We start from the raw sequence: 18,858 nt of genomic DNA on the forward strand, positions 1-18,858 counted from the left end.
CTCTCTGCGAGGATAGACCTGCGATCCTTCCCGCCCCCTCCCTCAAGGACCCTCTCCCTCCCCACCAGGTGCATGAGCTGGAGCGAGCCCGCCGGGTGGCAGAACAGGCCGCCAACGACCTGCGGACCCAGGTGACGGAGCTGGAGGACGAGCTGACAGCGGCCGAGGACGCCAAGCTGCGCCTGGAGGTGACCATGCAGGCTCTGAAGGCGCAGCACGAGCGGGACCTGCAGGGCCGCGACGAGACTGGCGAGGAGAGACGGCGGCAGCTGGCCAAGCAGGTACAAGCAGGCTGGACGGGGGTGCTGCCGGGCAGCGAGTGGGGCCAGAAGTGTCACCCACCCACCTGTTACTCGGTGTTTCTACCCAAGTGTCTCCTGCTAGCCAGCATCCCCCGGTTCCCCAACCCAGTCGCCCACCATAACCCATGAACCCACACAGAGATCCCATTGACCTACTGACATACCCAATCAGACATCTCCACCCACCAGACCACTCACGCATCCATCTACTCCGCCACCCAGACAGCCTCCCCACCAGCCAACACGTCTACGAAACCAGCTCTGCACGCAACTTCTCCATCCCCCCAACTACCCTTTTCCAAGCAACCTCCTCTCCCCAACCCAGCCACTCCCTTATTTATCCACCCTCCGCCTCTCACACCCCCAGCCTACCCAGGCACTCATTCACTCTCCCATTGACCAGCTCGTCTACACCACCAGCTCGTCTACACCCCCTTCATGCACGACCTCACTCCCTCCTTCATTGACTCATTCACCCACTTCCTCCTCCGTCCATCCCTCTCTCCCTGTCTGCACCAGTCATTGATCACTCATTCAGTCGAGGAATTTCCTGTGGTCTGCGGCGAGGCAGGGCACTCTGCTAGGAGATGAGCGCTGAGCATGCGAGAGGCTGGTCAGCCCCGAGTGTCAGAAAGACCCGTCTGGGGCCACGTGGGCAGCAGACGGGGTCGGGGTGGGGGAGACTGGAGCTGGGAGGCTTGGAAGGAGCGATGAACAGGGGACCCAAGGCTCGGGGGGTGGTCCTCTGAGTGTGGTTGATCTCCCTTGGCCCCACTGATCCAGCCACAGGTGAGTGTCCACACCTTTGTCCTGGAGGCACTGGGGAGCCCAAGGGGGCCGTGAGCAGGGGACAGGCAGTGTCAGCTCCGAGGATAGAAGGATCCTTCTGGAGCCGTGCAGGAATGGGCTGGAGGGGAGAGACCGAAGCAGAGAGGAGGTTGGGGCTGGGGCCGCGCGGATAGAGAGGAGGGTTCTGTTCCAGGTGGAGAGAGGCAAGGGGCAGGAGGGACGGGGCTCAAGGCCTGGGCAGGGGCTGGGGGGTGGACAGCTATGTCACCAGCATGTAGAGGGAGCCTGGCTCTCCTGTCCCCTGAGCCCGCCCCTCCTCGGCCTCCCCACCCCCCAGCTGAGGGACGCGGAGGTGGAGCGGGACGAGGAGCGCAAGCAGCGCGCCCTGGCGGTGGCCGCGCGCAAGAAGCTGGAGGCGGAGCTGGAGGAGCTGAAGGCGCAGATGTCGGCCGCGGGGCAGGGCAAGGAGGAGGCGGTGAAGCAGGCGCGCAAGATGCAGGTAAGGGGCGGGGCTTAACCCGCCGGGAGGGGCGGCCCCGCCCTCTGCACCCCACTCCCCACCCCCCGCCCCGCGCCCCCCCAGCACCTGGATTAGTCAACCCTAGTATAAGCATCTGTGCCCCCAAAGGCTCACTTGTTCTTTTCATATTTTTTATTATAAGTTTTAAGTCCAATTTCCTCATTTTATTTAATTTTTGAAACAGAAACACCTTAGGGTTCCCTCCCACCCCCATGTGAAAGTTATACCTGGTTGTTTAAAAAAATTTTGTTTTTGGATGATAATGATGTGTCTAGGTAGGTTCATCAGTTGTAACAAATGTCCCACTCTGGTGGGGGACTCGATGATGGGGAGGCTATGCGTGTTAGGCGGGGGCGGGGGGTTAGGAGAAATCTCTGGACCTTCTTCTTCTTCTTCTTCTTCTTCTTCTTCTTCTTCTTCTTCGGTGAGGAAGATTGGCCATGGGCTAACATCTTTGCCAATCCTCCTTTTTTTGCTTGAAGAAGATTGTCACTGAGCTAACATCCATCCCAATCTTCCTCTATTTTGTATGTGGGATGCTGCCACAGCGTGGCTGATAAGTGGTGTAGGTCAGGGCCTGGGATCTGAACCCTCGAACCCCGGGCTGCAGAAGTGGAGTGCGCAAACTTAACCACTAAGCCACTGGCCGGCCCCCATTTTCTTAAAAAGTATAGCTCTGAGCTGTCCAGTACAGTGGGTCCCAGCCCCGTGTGACTACTGGGTATCTAAAATACAGTGGGTCCAAAATCCAAATTGCATCCTGGATTCTGAGGACTTAGTCCAAAAAACCCGTAAAATATCTCAATAATTTTTGTATTGATTATAAATGGAAATAAGAACATTTTGGATATATTAGGCTAAATAAAATATAGCGTTCAGACTATTTCACCTGTGTCTTTTTACCGTTTTAATGCGGCTACTAGAAAATGGAAAACAACCCCAATCCTTGCAATATATTTCTGTGGCGCAGCATTGGTACAGAAAGACCCGTCCCAGAAGGTTATAATTGCCAACCATGTCACTACTGAGAGGAAACCTCTACCCTGAGAAGCTATTATTATCAAGCAAATAATAATAAGATTAATAACAGTGATGATGTCCGTCCTGCCGCCACCAAGCCAGCTGCTGCCGTCAAAATGGTCATTAACAGCTACACACTAGTCCACTGTAAAGATACAGAGTCGGGTTTTTTTTTAATGGTGGTGGCTATTTAGTTTGTGTTTTATTTTTCGTTATTTTAAACACCGTCGAGGAGAAAACCCGTATACGGGCATCTTTACACATGCTCGGAAGTAGTGTGGCCTGGTAGCAAAGTGGCTAGAAGTAGAAACCTTGGGGGCCAGATGGTCTGGGTTCAAATCTTGCCTCTGCCACTTACCGCCTTGGGCAGGTTGCTGAACCTCTCTGTGCCTCAGTTTCTCCCGCTGTAAACTGGGGAGGAAAACACTCCCCACCAACTGGAGTTGTGGGCATTCAGGGAGTCCGTAAGCGGTTGCCAACCATCTTTATTATGACTGCAGGGTTGAGTCCGAATATTATACCCATTTTAGGCTTACTTTAATTTTAAGGCGTTTCCTTTTTAAAGAGGAGGCGGCTGAGGCCCAGAGAGGGGGAGGGTCTGGCCCAAGGTCACACAGCAAGCGGCTGGAGGCGGGTGGGGTGCGGCAGCGCGCAGGACTGTGCTTGCTCACGGGGCGCCCCCTCAGGGCTGATGCGAGGGTAGGGGCTTCCCCGTGAGTCACGACCAGGCTGAGCCCGCTCGCTCGCTTCATTCCGCCCAGGCCCAGATGAAGGAACTGTGGCGTGAGGTGGAGGAGTCGCGCACCTCCCGGGAGGAGATCTTTGCCCAGAACCGGGAGAGTGACAAGCGCCTCAAGGGGCTGGAGGCAGAAGTGCTGCGGCTACAGGAGGTGAAGCCAGGATGCGCGGGGCCCTGGGACAGGAGGCTGGGGGTGGAAGTGGGCGGGGCGCTGGAATGGGAGGCCGGGGGTGGAAGTGGGCGGGGCCCTGGGAGTGGAGGCTGGGGGTGGAAGTGGGCGGGGCCCTGGGGGGGAGGCTAGGAGTGTGGGTGGGCGGGGCCCTGGGATGGGAGGCTGGGGGTGGAAGTGGGTGGGGCCCTGGGATGGGAGGCTAGGAGTGTGGGTGGGCGGGGCGCTTGGATGGGAGGCCGGGGGTGGGGATGGGGACGGATGGGACCAACCACACACGACAGCCTAGGAGCACTGGGGAGCCCTTGGTGGGTTCTGAGCTGGGGAGAGGCAGGGTCCGTGTGGGGGATGGACTGAGGGGGAAGACGCGAGGCAAGGAGGCTGGGGAGAGAGGAGGCGGCGGGAGGCGGGGCTATGGGAATGCAGAGGGGAACCAAGGCCGAAAGTAAAGAGGCGGACGGACAGGCTGTGGGTGGTGAGGGGGTGCAGGAGGTGAGGAGAGACCTGGGGTCTGGCCTGCGACTGGAGAAACCTGGAGGAGGAGCAGGTTTGACGGGAGCCTCTGGGCTCAGGGAGGAGGTGACGAGGGTGCGGGACCTGTGGCGTGGGCAGGAAGAGGTGAACACGGTTGGGGGCTTTGGAGACGGGTTTAGGGGGCACCTGCCTGTAGACTGAAGATCATCGCAAAGTCACCCAGGGATGCCCTGTTCACATGCCGTGAAAAACAGGCCAAGAGACTTGTGTGAGGGGCAGGCAGGCCAGTCACCACTGCTGACCACCCCCTCTCTCTGTCACCGCAGGAACTGGCCGCCTCAGACCGCGCCAGGCGTCAGGCCCAGCAAGAGCGGGATGAGATGGCAGATGAGGTGGCCAATGGCAGCCTTGGCAAGTGAGTGGCCCCTGGTAACGTGGGGCCGGATGCCCTCCTCTGGCCATCCAGCCCTCTCACCTCCTCCTGTTCCCACTCTCTCTAGGGCGGCCATTCTGGAGGAGAAGCGTCAGCTGGAGGTGCGCTTGGGGAAGATGGAAGAGGAGTTGGAGGAGGAGCAGAGCAACGCAGAGCTGCTCAATGACCGCTACCGCAAGCTGCTCCTGCAGGTGAGCATGACCGGGTCTCCCTCTGCCAGCCCGGGTCCTCACTGACCTGGGACCATAACCTTCCATCCTTTTATTCAACAGACATAGGAAAAGGGACTTTTTCAGTTGGGTTTTGAAGGTTGAATAGGAGTCCTCCAGTGGGAGAGGCATTGATTCATTCATTCGCTTGTATTTCTGAGGCATCTCAAGAGCTGGATCCAGAGATGAATTCTGTGGGGTCTCTGTCCTGCAGTTTCCTGGGAAAAATAGACATGGAACTACACTGTCACATTATAGGGTGGCATATGTGATAACAGAGGTACCTGGGCCCAGTAGACAGGCAGAGAGAGAAAAAGAGAAGAGTCCGTAGGAGTCACAAGAAGGCATTTGAAAGAAGGGACATTTGGCTTGGGTTTTCAGGTATAAATAGGAGCTTGGGAGATGGCGAAAACCATATTTTCATTTGTATATTTATTTCTAAATATTTCCTGAGGCTTCTGGAGGCCCAGATCCTATTCTGGGTGATGCTGGGGACTGGAGATGGATCACTCCAGGTCTCTGTCCTTAAGGACACCCTAGTCTGATGGAGGAGACAGACTATCCCAATACAGAAATACAAATGAGAATGGAGGAAGCACAACACGCTGTGAGAACCTAGAAGGGGCTCACCCAGCCTGGAGGCTGAGGGCTATCAGGAAAGACTTCCTGGTGGAGGTGAGGCCTTTCCAGGTCTTGTAGGAAGGTAGGAGTTTGCCAGGCAGACAGCAGAGGGATGGGATTTCCAAAGAGGGACCTATATCTTCATTATTTCGTTAATTTTTAAAGACACATCTTGAGGCCTCTCATGGGCCAGGCCCTGGCGCTGCTGGGGACTCGGAGAGGAGGAAGACCCCAGTTCAACCCTTAGGGAGCCCCTAGGCCAGTGGGACAGGCAGTCATACTCCAGGATGATACAGCTGCCACCCCACTCAGAGTAAAATCCCAAACCCCTACAAGGCCCCACACTCTAGTCGCAGGCTAACTCAGACCTTTTCTCCGACCCTTCCCCCCCAGCTCACTCTGCTCCAGCCGCACCAGCCTCCTTGCTCTTCCCTGACGATGCCACATTTATTCCCACCTCAGGGCCTTTGCACTTGCCGTTCCCTCCTCCTGGAAGGCTCTTCTCCCAACCATCTCATGATCACATGTCTCACTCCCTCAAAACAGCTTTCCTTGCCACCCTGGGTGAAAGCCGCCCTCCCTCCCATAATTTCTTCCCATCCTCTCTGCTTTATTCTCCTCCATATCATCGACCACTACCTGGCGTTACTTTATGCGTTTACTGGTTTGTCTGATGCCCATCTCCCCAGCAGAATGTAAGCACCTCCTTGAGAGAAGGGGCTCTGTGTTCGTTTCTCTCGCTGCTCTCTCCCCAGGATCTAAAACAGGGCTGGGGGCTCATCACAAGTTAAGTGAATAAGCCAATAAATGCTCTGATGGAGGGAGCACAGGACATGACAGTTGTATAAAGAATGATGGGACTCTACCTGACCTGTGTCCTTGGCTGGTGGCGAAAGGGAGAATCTTTTTAAAAATCAAAATGAAATTTTAAAAAAGCACTAAAAGAGGCTGGCCCAGTCACATAGTGCTTAAGTTCACATGTTCCGCTTTGGTGGCCTGGGGTTTGCTGGTTTGGATCCCGGGTGTGGACATGGCACCGCTCATCAAGCCATGCTGTGGAGGCGTCCCACATAGAAGAAATAGAAGGACTTACAGCTAAGATATACAACTATGTGCTGGGGCTTTGGGGAGAAAATAAAAAAGAGGAAGATTGTCAACAGATGTTAGCTCAGGGCCAATCTTCCTCATCACACACACACAAAAAAGACACAAAAAGAGATTCACAAGAAAATGGCAAATATTGAAGGCAGGCAAAGAAGATCCAGCATATGGATAATAGGAGTCCCTGAAGAAGAAAACCAAAGAAAGGGAACAGAGCAAAGGTCAGAAGCCGTAATGCAAGAGAACGTTCCTGAAACAAAAGAGTTTGAAGCTACACGTGGAAGAGCACACTGTGTACCTGAGGATACTGAGCCATGAGAACTGACACCAAGACAGAGTCTAGTAAAAATTTTGGACTTTCAAAAGGAAAAACAAAAATCCTTTGGCCATCCAGAAAAAAAAAAATGAGGAAGCGGTATATAAAGAAAAAGAAAAATAGATTGTCATCAGATTTTTTTTCGGACAGCAAAACTTTGTGCTGGAAGAAAATGGAGGAATATGTTTAAGATAGTCAAAGAAAGAAAACGTGAGATGAGGATTTATTGAGAAAAGTGAGACTTACTTTCAAGTGTAAAGGCCATCAGTGGGTTGTCAGCATGCAAGGACTGGGGGACTGGGCTGGCCTGGTGGCCGAGTGGTTAAGTCCGTGCGCTCTGCTTCGGTGGCCCGGGGTTCGCCGGTTCAGATCCTGGGTGTGGACCTACACACCGCTCATCAAGCCATGCTGTGGCAGCGTCTCACATAGAAGAACTAGAAGGACTTGCAACTAGGACACACAACTATGCACTGGGGCTTTGGGGAGAAAAATGTTCTGTTTTTTACAGATTAGCACCTGAGCTAACAACTGTTGCCAATCTTTTCTTTTGTTTTTTTTCCTGCTTTTTTCTCCCCAAATCCCCCCAGTATATAGCTGTACATTTTTTAGTTGTGGGAGAAAAGTTTTTTTGAAAAGAGGAAGATTGGCAGCAGATGTTAGCTCAGGGCCAATCTTCCTCACCAAAAAAAAGAAAGAAAGAAGGAAGGAAGGAAGGAACGAACGAACGAACAAACCTAGATACAGATTTCAGAGAGAAGAGGCTGAGTTAAAAACAAAACACAAAAGCCCTGTGGTCCTGAATTCAACTTGGACATATTCACACGAACCTATGAGAGATTTTATGCAGATCCGGCCTCTCTCTCCACCCAAAACGCCTAGAAACTGTGACCCATCCAGCAGCAGTGAGCATCGCTGGTCCCCAAATGGTCCAGAAATAGCGTTTCCCACTAACGGGAACTGGGGCTTCCTAGATACGGCTGCCTCCTGATCCCAAGCGGGAAATGAACGAGAGCATCCTGTCCCAGGGCGCCTCAGCCTGCTCAGGCTGCCGCCACACAATGCCGCAGGCCAGACAGAAATTTGCTCTGGAGGCAGGGAAGGCCGGGATCAAGGCCAGTGAGGCGGGCTTCATTCCGACGCCTCTTCTCTTGGCTCACAGACGGCTGCCATCTCGCTGTGTGTGCCTGTTGGGGGAGAGAGTGAGCGAGCTCTCTGGTGTCTCCTTATAAGGACACTGACGCCATCCTGGGGGCCCCACCCTCGTGACCTCATCTAACGGTCAGCTCCCTCCCAAAGGCCCCATCTCCAGATACCGTTGCACTGGCGTTCAGGCTTCAATATGTGAATCTGGGGTGGGGGACACAAAACATTCAGTCCGTGACATCCCAGTTATTGAGGAAGCTGGTGTGGTTGCATCGGAAGCACTTAGCAGTCAACTTGGAGAGGCTCCCAGTGGCCCCAAATGGAGCAATTTGAGCTTTGACAAGGATGATAATCACAATTGCTTTAAATTCATCAAATCTGTTTAAATCCTTGAGTTCACAATGATATTTAAGGTATGCACTTTTTTTTTTTTTTGGTGAGGAAGATTGGCCTTGAGCTAACATCTGTTGCCAATCTTCCTCTTTTTGCTGAGGAAGACTGGCCCTGAGCTCACATCCGTGCCCATCTTCCTCTGTTTTGTAAGTGGGACTCCTACCACAGCATGGCTTGACGAGTGGTGCTAGGTCTGCACCCAGGAGCCGAACCGGCAAACCCTGGGCTCCCGAAGCAGAGCGCACGAACTTAACCGCTCAGCCATGGGGCCAGCCCCAACAAAGTTCTATTTCTTGACCTGGCTCGGGGGGGGTGGGGTGGTGACAGTGGTGTTTGCCTTTTATTAACGCATTAAGCCATATATTTGATCACTTTTTGACTTTTTAATCACATTTTCATTTTCCCAATAAAAAGTTAAAAAAAAAAAAAGAAAGAAAGCATATGCTAATCACCACGTCGACGTGTTCCTGTGAGTGTGAAATGAAATAAAGAATGAATCAGACTGGATCTGACTCATTTCCGTGTCCCCAACACGGGACCTCGCTCGGAGTAGGAGCTGAATAAATAAACAGCAACTATTATTGGGGGTGTGTCTGCACATCCTCCATGTAGTAGCTCCTGGTTGTTGAGCCGGCATTTCTCAAAACAATCCTGCATAGGACTAGTATCGGATCCACCTCACATGCTGGTTTAAAATTCGCATTCACGGACCCCGCTCCAGATCTGATGAATCAGAATCTCGGGGGGGGGGGGGGTGGGGACCCTGTGGTCCGCATTTTTTCACAAGCTCCCCAGATGATCCTGGTGCCGCCAGAAGTGTGATAACCTTTGGAATAGACTCATTCACAGTCAGCGGTAGAATTTAGAGCATCGGAAGAAGTCTGTGATCATCTTGTGGACTTATTAAAATAGTGAAAACTTGTCCAAAAGGTTAAAACCCAGGGCTGGCACTGCTGTTGGCTGATAAGCCAATCAGGAGAAATACACGTTTATATTTCTTGAGTTTTTAGTATGTATCAGACTCTGTGCTATGCACTTAACAATCGTTGACTCACTTAGGGGCTGGCCCAGTGGTGTAGTGGTTAAGGTCGTGTGCTCCGCTTCAGTAGCCTGGGGTTCACAGGTTCAGATCCCGGGTGTGGACCTAGCACTGCTCATCAAGCCATGCTGTGGCGGCATCCCACATAAAATAGAGGAAGATGGGCAGAGATGTTAGCTCAGTGACAGTCTTCCTCAAGCAAAAAGAGGAAGATTGGCAACAGATGTTACCTCAGGGCCAATCTTCCTCAGCACACACACACAAAAAAAACCCACAATCATTGACTCACTTAATTCTGAGAGGAGCCTGGCTTTACCTGCCATCTTCCCTCTGAGACTCCGCTGTGACGGTCCTGCTTTTCCCACTGCCACAGGTGGAATCGCTGACCACAGAGTTGTCAGCTGAGCGCAGTTTCTCAGCCAAGGCCGAGAGCGGGCGGCAGCAGCTGGAGCGGCAGATCCAGGAGCTCCGGGCGCGCCTGGGCGAGGAGGACGCTGGGGCCCGGGCCCGCCAGAAGATGGTCATCGCCGCCCTTGAGTCTAAGCTGGCCCAGGCTGAGGAGCAGCTGGAGCAGGAGAGCAGGTGAGTGGGAGGGGAGGGCGCGGCCGGAGGGCAGCCCCCCAGGTTCTGGTCAGTGAGATGAAGGGGAGCCGGGTTCCTGGCATCCAAAAGGCACCCAAGTGTTAACGGCGGCTGATTTCCTGTATCATTTAAGATGCTTTAGGCTGCAAGTAACTGCGCTCCCGCTAAGAGTGTGAATTAAACAGTTGTGTAGCAGTTGGTTACGGCCACGTAACAAACCAGCTACGGCCATGTAACAAGCCACCCGACAATTCAGTGGCTTAAAACCACAGCCGCTTATCCTTGCTCTGGGGCTGGCCGGTGGGCTCTGCTGATCTGTGCTTGGTGGGCCTCGCTCACGCATCTTTGCTCAGCGGAGCGTCCTCTAGATGGATCTGCTGATCTTGGCTGGGCTCTCGTGTGTCTAAGGCCTTGCCTGGGACAACTTGGCTAGCTTGTCGCTGCTCCAGGCTGGCCCAGGATTGTTCACGTGGCGGAGTCAAGGTTCCAAGGGCGAGGGAAAGTGTTAAAGGCTTCTTGGAGCCTAGCCTTGGAACTGACACAGTGTCATTTCTGCTTCCTCCTGTTGCTAAAGCAAGTGACGTGGCCAGGTCAGATTTAAGGGAATGGAGAAATAGTTTCTACCTCTCGATGGGAGCAGCTGCAAAGTCATATTGCAAAGGGTGTGGATATAGGAAGGAGTGAGAATTGAGGCCATTTCTGTCATCAGTCTATCATACATTTCTTTTTTTCACATGATAAGTCTGGAGCTGGGCAGCTGAAAGATGGCCGTGTTCTGAGTCAGCCTCTGTGTAGTTAGCTTGATCTTTCCCTCCTGGTCATAAAATGGCTGCACTTGTGCCAAACATCACACCCTACATCCATGTTCAAAGCCAGGAAGCAGCTGAAGTGTGGGTCTGAGATAGTTTCCATCTCCAGTCTCTGGAACAATCAAGAATACCCCTCAACATTCCCACTATGCTGGGGCCGGCCTGGTGGTGCCACGGTTAAGTGTGCACGTTCCGCTTAGGTGGCCTGGGGTTCGCCAGTTTGGATCGCAGGTGCGGGCATGGCACAACTTGGCAAGCCATGCTGTGGCAGGCACCCCACATATAAAGTAGAGGAAGATGGGCACGGATGTTAGCTCAGGCCCAGTCTTCCTCAGCAAAAAGAGGAGGATTGGCAGCAGATGTTAGCTCAGGGCTAATCTTCCTCAAAAAATAAAAAGAACCACTATGCTAATAAAACTAACAGAAAATTTACTACTAAGCCTAGTGAAAGTGTCACTCTCCCAATACAATAGATTTTCCTACTGCTCAGTACTCTTCAGTAACAATAATAACAGTTCCCACTTACTGAGATCTTACTATATGTCTGGTGTTGGACTGCCTGTATATACATGTATGATATCACATAACCCTTGTGAGAGAAGGACCATTGTATCCCTATTTTATACACAGGAAAGCTTAGGCAAAGAAGGGCTATAAATCTAGGATGCCCGACCCATAATTCAGTGTCTCTACCACCCTCTGGTGGAGAAGAGTGTTGTTTTATACCAAAAGGTATATACGGTTCCCTTTTGCATTTATTCATTCAACAAACATGTATTAAGAGTGCCCTGCTTACCCTCCCATGCCTGGGCACTGGGGAAATGAAGAATGAGACACACCCAGGCCCTGCCCCCATGGAGGTCATGGTCTAGGGGGATCCCCCACCTAGGCTAGACTCAGGGGTTACCTTTATCACTGAGTCTCTGCACATCCCTCCTTTCAGGCTGACCCCATGAGGAGAAAGACTCATGAGCCAGACACAGTGATAAAGGGGGGGCCCTGTAAACTGGGAGAGCTGGGGGGACACAGTTGAAGGAGAAGCTGGGTTGGCCTGGGATGGGGTGGTTTGAGAGGGCTTCCTGAAGGAGGAGGCATTTGAGCTGAGCCCGATGGGAATGAGGAGATTGCCAGGGCACAGAGTCCGGGGCAGAGCCTAGGGGGATTGTACGGGAGACCTCGGGGCATCTGGAGGAGGGTGACTGGCCCTAGGAGTCTGCGACTCAGGAGAGGGAGGAGGGAGGCAAGAGGCTCGAATGCTGTCCTGGGGTGATGGGGAGCCCGGGGGCCTGTGGGCTGGGGAGGCGCAGGGCCAGCGCTGGGTGTGGTAAGACCCCTCGGGGGCCAAGCTGGGAACAGACCGGGGAGCAAGACTGGGAGCTGAGAGGCCAGGAGGAGGCTGGACCAGAAGGGATGGAGCTGGGGTTCAATGGGCTGTCAGGGTGTAGGGGGAAGAGGACAGTGTTTGGGGTAAGGCCTGGTGACCGGGGGAATCTTGGGGTTAGGGGAAGATGTGGAATTCGTCCGGGAGCATGAGAAAAGTGAGAGGTCTCAGGGACCCGCAGAGGAACTGGTCCCAGAGGCTCATGGGAGAAGTGGGTCTGGTCCAGGGGGCTGGCCAGGGCCCAGGGCCTCATGGGAAATGTAGTTCAAGGTCTATGAGGAAGGCTTCCAGAGGCTCATGGTAGAAGTGGTTCTGATCCAGGGGGCTGGCCAGGGCCCAGAGGCTCATGGGAGAAATGGTTCTGGTCCAGGGGGCTGGCCAGGGCCCAGGGGCTCACGGGAGAAGTGGTTCTGGTCCAGGGAGCTGGCCAGGGTCCAGGGGCTCCCGGGAGAAGTGGTTCTGGTCCAGGGGGGGCTGGCCAGGGCCCAGGGGCTCACAGGAGAAGTGGTTTTGGTCCAGGGGGGCTGGCCAGGGCCCAGGTTGCTCACGGGAGAAGTGGTTCTGGTCCAGGGGGCTGGCCAGGACCCAGGGGCTCATGGGAGTAGTTCTGGTCCAGGGGGCTGGCCAGAGCCCAGGGGCTCATGAGAAATGTAGTTCAAGGTCTCTGAGGAAGGCTTCCAGAGGCTCATGGTAGAAGTGCTTCTGATCCAGGGGGCTGGCCAGGGCCCAGAGGCTCACGGGAGAAGTGGTTCTGGTCCAGGGAGCTGGCCAGGGTCCAGGGGCTCCCGGGAGAAGTGGTTCTGGTCCAGGGGGGGCTGGCCAGGGCCCAGGGGCTCACAGGAGAAGTGGTTTTGGTCCAGGGGGGCTGGCCAGGGCCCAGGTTGCTCACGGGAGAAGTGGTTCTGGTCCAGGGGGGGCTGGCCAGGGCCCAGGGGCTCACAGGAGAAGTGGTTTTGGTCCAGGGGGGCTGGCCAGGACCCAGGGGCTCATGGGAGTAGTTCTGGTCCAGGGGGCTGGCCAGAGCCCAGGGGCTCATGAGAAATGTAGTTCAAGGTCTCTGAGGAAGGCTTCCAGAGGCTCATGGTAGAAGTGCTTCTGATCCAGGGGGCTGGCCAGGGCCCAGAGGCTCATGGGAGAAGTGGTTCTGGTCCAGGGGGCTGGCCAGGGTGCAGAGGCTCATGGGAGAAGTGGTTCTGGTCCAGGGGGCTGGCCAGGGCCCAGGGGCTCATGGGAGAAGTGGTTCTGGTCCAGGGGGCTGGCCAGGGCGCAGAGGCTCATGGGAAATGTAGTTCGAGGTCCCTGGGGAGGGTTTCCGGAGGCTGATGGGCACACAGGTCTGAGTTCCCTCCTCCCCCATTATACAGATGAAGAGACTGAGGCTCAGAGGGCGTTAACGACCTGCTCAAAGTCACCCTGGGGGCAGGGAGTGGCCAGCGGACCCACAGCTGAAGGAGTCTGCCCCCTGCATCCCTTTCCACTGCTCGGTGCCTCCCACCTCCCCCAGCCCCGGGCCCGCCTCTCAGCACATCTGGGGCGGCCTTGTCCAGTGCTGGCTGCTGAGCACTGCCCGTCGCTAGGGGCCCCATCCCATGGACTTCACCCCGGGTGGGAGGGTCCATGCAGGAGAGGACCGAGGAGCAGGGGCCACAGGGATAGGGAAACTCAGGAGACAGTAGGGAAAGGATTTGAGGGGAGAGGGGAGGCGAGGACGGCTGGGGGTCTGACCTGCAGATCTCGGTGGATCATGGGGAAGCGGGGCGAGAAGCGAGTTAGGGAGAAGGTGCTGAGCCCAGCGGGGAACGTGAGGGGTGTGCGGGGTCTGGTGGACGGCTGAGGCGGGGGCTGAACCAGGCTGGAGCTCGGGACACAGGTTTAGCAGACACCAGGCTGTTGACGGTCGTGGGAACCTGGGGCACAGAGGTTGTCCGGGGAAAGCATGTGAGTGAGAGGAGGGAAGACGGCAAAGGTGGTTGAGGATGGAGCTTTGGGTTTCTAGAGAGTTCCATGAACACAGACAGCCAGAGAAGGAAGTTGAGAGAGAAAGGACAGGCCAGGAGGGGTGATGGTCAGGTGGGAGAGGATGAGGCCTGAGCTGGGGGCTGGCGCTGTGAAGACGGGGGTGGCAGGGGACAGGACAGAGTTCAGGGGGCAATGGGACAGGGTTTGGGCACTGCCAGGCGGGGGGGGGGGGGCAAAGGAGAGAGAAGGAGTGATGACAGTCCCAGTGATTTGAGCTGGGCACTAGTAGTCAGTGGGTCAGTTCCCTGAGAGGAAGGAGACTGGGGAGGAAATGCAGTTGGTGTGACAGACCTAGTGGGACCTGGAAAACTGCTGTAGACATGGAGACACTTTTAAGAACATCAGGCATCTTGGTGGAAGCCAAGGACGACATGCCCTGGAGTGGGGAGCCTTGGTGCCAGCATCTGGCCTGAGCAGACTGTGGGAACCAGTCGGGGGTGAGAAAGAGAGAAGAGGCCGCTCCAAGAACAGGACAGCGGCCAGTGGATGAGGGCCGGGGGGGTGGGGAGAGAACCCCGTGAGAACCTCTCCCGGTCCTCCCCTTCACGCCTCTCTCCAGGGAGCGCATCCTCTCAGGCAAGCTGGTGCGCAGGGCCGAGAAGAGGCTTAAAGAGGTGGTGCTCCAGGTGGAGGAGGAGCGGAGGGCAGCTGACCAGCTCCGGGATCAGGTGAGCGGCCGATGTCACTGAGGAGCAGTGGGAGGTGGGATGGCCGACTCATAAACAGCACGTGCCACTTCCGGAGGCAAGGAGCTCCCATCATAAGAGGCAGCGTGCAGGCGCTGGAGTGGAAATGAGTGTAGATGCCTCCCCTGGGCTGGGCGCATCCGCTGAGAGCTGGAATTGGTGACCTTGTGACCGGTAAATTCTGGAGTCTAAGAAAGGCCCTGGTGGGGAACTGACACAGCAGGGAGAGGGAAGACGTTAAACCCTACCCAGAAGCTAGCCCAGGGCTGAAATAACAACACAGAGTGTTTACTGAGTGCTTTGTATGTGCTAGGAACTGCGCCAAAAACATAACGTGCAGTATTTTTAATTCTTATCAGAATGCCGAGGTCAGTACTGTTATTTTCCCCTCATATTCAGGTGAGTAAACTGAGGCACAGAAAGGTGAAACTATGTAGCTCTTAAGAGATGGAGCCAGGGTCCAAACCCTGGCACTCGGCTGCAGAGTTTGTGCTTTTATTTATTGAGCAGCTACTGTGTCCCCAGTACTGTGCTAACCTGCTTTTTAGAAACCACACGTGTGCATTCTCTCACCAGCCCCATTTCACAAGTGAGGAAATGGGAACTTTAAAACTGTGCACCAAAGGCACACAGTTAGTAGAGACAGAGCCTGGATCGGATCCCAGGTCTGTCTGAATCTAGATAGAGTCACTGTGCCCTTAAAAGCTCAGCTGTGTTTTATTTGCCATTCATTCCACAATTATTGAGCACCCACTGTGTGCCAGGCACTGTGCTAGGCATCGGAGATATGGCTGTGAACAAGACAGAGAAGGTCCCTGCTCTCACAGAACTCCCATTTTCAGCATAGGAAGAGAAAGGCACAATAATCCTACAAACAAGCAAAGATAACTACAGATTGGGACAAGAACTATGAAGAAAAAAGAGAATGAAGAGAGAGGATGGGGGTGGGGGGGGCACGAAAACCTCTCTAAGGAGGTGACACTTGAATTGAGACCTGAAGGGTGAGGAAGAGCCAGGCAGAGGGAACAGCAGGTGCAAAGGCCCTGGGGTATGGAAATAAGCTTGTTGAGTTTGGAGCAAAAAGCAGACCGGTTTGGCTAGAGAGAAGAATGGGGTGGGAGGAGGGGGGTGAGTGATAAGAAATGAGGTCAGAGTGTTTGGTGGGAGGAAGATGGCGTGTGTCCCCTCCCTCGAAAGAGAGATGGCAGGGTCTGTGAGGATCTCGGTGAAGATGGTCTTGCCAGTGGTTTTATGGGAAGACGACCCTGCAGAGCCTGGAATGCCAGGCTAAGGGGCGGGGACCTTGTCCTAGGGGCACTGAGTAGCCACGGGAGGGCTTTGAGCAGGGGAAAGACATAGAAAGAGCATAGAAAGACCCCTCTGAGGCAAAACGAGAGACAGCCTCACATTTGAGGCCAGCCTGGATGCTGGCGAGAGGATGCGGGAGAAGGGAACCAAGCGTGGACGGAAGGCAGGGAAATGGGGCGGAGTCAGGGGCAGGAGGGGTGGGGCCGTGGGGGCCGGGGTGGGGTGTCGGGGGTGAGGACTGCACCCGGAGGCGTGACCGGGGCCCCCTGCTCGCGCCAAGGTGGAGAAGGGGAACCTTCGGGTGAAGCAGCTGAAGCGGCAGCTGGAGGAGGCGGAGGAGGAGGCGTCGCGGGCGCAGACGGTCCGCCGGAGGCTGCAGCACGAGCTGGAGGATGTCACGGAGGCCTCGGAGTCCATGAACCGCGAGTTGAACACCCTGAGGAACCGGCTGCGGTAGGGCCCCCCCGCACGTGCGCTCTCCCCCTCCATCGACCCCGCCCCCCCCCCCACTTTCTTCTCTCTCTCTCTCCATAGCTCCCTCTCCCCTCCCTCTCTGCTCCGCTCGTTTAACCAGCACCTCCGGTCTCTCCTCCCCGCAGACGCGCGCCCCTCACCTTCACCACCCGCACGGTGCGCCAGGTCTTCCGGCTGGAGGAGGGCGTGGCGTCGGACGAGGAGGCGCAGGACGCGGAGCCGGGGGCCGGGCCGCCCCAGGAGCCCGACAGACCGCCTGCGGCCCAGCCTCAGTGACCGCGCGCTGCCCCCGGGCGCCGGCCCCTCCCTCCCCGCTCCCCGCGGTGCCCGCCCCAGAGCTCGCCCCCTGGCTTCCCGCCCTTTGGAAAGGGTGCCACCCTCCGGCGCTCCAGCACTTATCAAGCCCACTCCGGGGGGGGGGTCCCCGAGACCTCCCGTGGACCCCTAATCACAGAGGAGCGGGCCAGCGGGGAGGCAAGGACTGGGGCTCCCTCGCTTGGGAGGAATTTGGGGTGTCGTTGGCAAGCTGTGGTTCCATCCGGGTTCCCATCCTTCCTTCAGTTGTTAATGCTCTTTATTAGGAAGGGAGAATGGCTCCCCTCCCCCACCTCGTCCCCCTCCCGCTTCCTCTGCCCCGTCTCCCCCTCCTCCTCCCTCTGCGGATGTCTCTCACCATTCGGCCACCCGACTGCTGAGCGACAGCAGCCTGAGCCCCGGCCTCCGCCAGCGCTAGACCCTCGCAGAGGGGCGGGATGAGGGGCCCTCCCCCCTCCCCCCAGGCCCCGCTCCCCCTTCTGGTTGCTCCTGTGTGATCGATCACACGTCGTTGGAGTCGCCCCCAGGGGCTAGAGGAGGCCCCCAGACCCTCCCAGCCTCCAGGCTCTGGCAGAAATAAACTCCAACCCCGACTGGACGGCACTGGGGCTGTGTGTGTTCCTGGGGGGCGTGGGGGGGGGTGTCTCTGATGGCGCGGGATGGGCGCCGGCTTCTTGGGCCTCGTGCGGCGGCGGGTGGGGTGGGCTGCTCGGGTGGGGTGGGCTGCTCTTTCCAGTCGCAGCTGTTGAGGGACCTCCTGTGCACCCGGCATTCAGTGCGAAAGAACTCATTTGCGCCTTACCCAGCCTCCCTCCAAAGTATTCTCTCCATTATACAGATGGGGAAACTGAGGCTCAGAGCTGCGATGTCCCTTGCTCCAAGCCTCCCCATTAGTGAACCCCTGGAGGTAGGGATTTCACCGCCTTCCAGCGCCTAGAGCAGTGCCTGGTACATAGCGGGCTTTCGTATATTTGCTGAATGAGTAGATGACCCCTCCCGCCCTTTTAGAGGGGTGGGAACGAGCCCAGAGAGAGTGAGAGACTTGCCCAAGGACACACAGCTCCTAAGCAGTTGAACCCGCTCAGTCTGGCTTCAGAGTTGGTAATACGAGCCACGCTGGGGACCCAGGTCCACTCCTCTCCTGGGGACTAGTGACCCTCACCTAGGGGCTCATATTACCCACGTGCCCTCGCAGACTTTCTGGTTAGGAATGTGGATCCCCATTTTTACCATGAGGGAAACTGAGGCAGGCACTCGCCCCCACCCCATCACAAGGTGAGAGCCAGAGATCAAGGGGATGTCCGGCCCCCCAAAGTGCACCCTTTTGCCGTTTAATGCGACCCCCTGCTCTTGAACCCCCAAATCCCCCCTAGCCCTGATCCGGAGACCTTCCCAGCAGACAATCAGGACGCGGCTTTTAAATGAAAAGGAAACTTTTATTTTGGTGGGGAGTGAGAGGATGGGTGGGAAGGGGGCACGACACTTCTTTGGGGAGGGGGGTGACATGCGGCAGCTTCTGCGTTGGGCGGTTCATGCACCCAGGGTGGGCGTGGGGGAGGCTTGGGGGAGGGGCCTGCCGACCCCTCCCTCCCTGCCCTGGGGGTGGGCCGAGAAGACCCACCCTTAGCACCAGAGTTGGACGATTTGCAGACCTCCCCTCCCCAGACTGACTCCGGACACCCGCCCCCATCCCTGAGAGCGCCCCCTGCCACTCCCCCCCGCCCCCATCGACAGGCCAGGCCCGCCCCGCCCACAGTGGAGTGAGAGAAACTTATTGCTGTGTGTGTTTTGGGGAGGGGGGAGCCGCTGAGTCAGGAAGACCCCCGCCATTCCTTCCTCCCCAATCGCCCCGACCCCCGCCCCGGGTCCGTGCGTTCCCGGCGCGCAGGAGGGGCGCGACATGCGTGTGGGGAGCGCGTCATGCAGCGCATGCGTGTAGTTGCGGGCACCCTGGCGGCCGGGGGGAAAAGGGGAGCGGGACTTGCAAGTTGTCCCTTGAGCTCTCTCTCTTTCCCT

General features: G+C 56.2%; 1 protein-coding gene across 8 annotated transcripts in view; it reads left to right on the plus strand.

The window, feature by feature from the left end:
* The window catches only part of MYH14 (myosin heavy chain 14), a 96,303-nt gene extending 78,863 nt beyond the window's left edge, over nt 1-17,440 (plus strand). For 7 of the 8 annotated variants that reach the window (XM_044758811.2, XM_070498312.1, XM_070498314.1 and 4 more), the window contains 9 exons: nt 69-281; nt 1,429-1,590; nt 3,393-3,521; nt 4,340-4,428; nt 4,514-4,637; nt 9,642-9,850; nt 14,619-14,727; nt 16,334-16,506; nt 16,653-17,440. In XM_044758811.2, coding sequence (XP_044614746.1) covers nt 69-281; nt 1,429-1,590; nt 3,393-3,521; nt 4,340-4,428; nt 4,514-4,637; nt 9,642-9,850; nt 14,619-14,727; nt 16,334-16,506; nt 16,653-16,803 — 1,359 coding nt within the window. In that variant the 3' untranslated portion in view covers nt 16,804-17,440. Of the gene's footprint in view, nt 1-68; nt 282-1,428; nt 1,591-3,392; nt 3,522-4,339; nt 4,429-4,513; nt 4,638-9,641; nt 9,851-14,618; nt 14,728-16,333; nt 16,511-16,652 lie in introns of those variants that run through there. The other variant, XM_070498317.1, reaches the window with a different exon arrangement.
* Nucleotides 17,441-18,858: the final 1,418 nt, after the last annotated feature.

Source organism: Equus asinus, chromosome 26 (genome assembly GCF_041296235.1).
Source record: "Equus asinus isolate D_3611 breed Donkey chromosome 26, EquAss-T2T_v2, whole genome shotgun sequence".
Classification (NCBI taxonomy): Eukaryota; Metazoa; Chordata; class Mammalia; order Perissodactyla; family Equidae; genus Equus; species Equus asinus.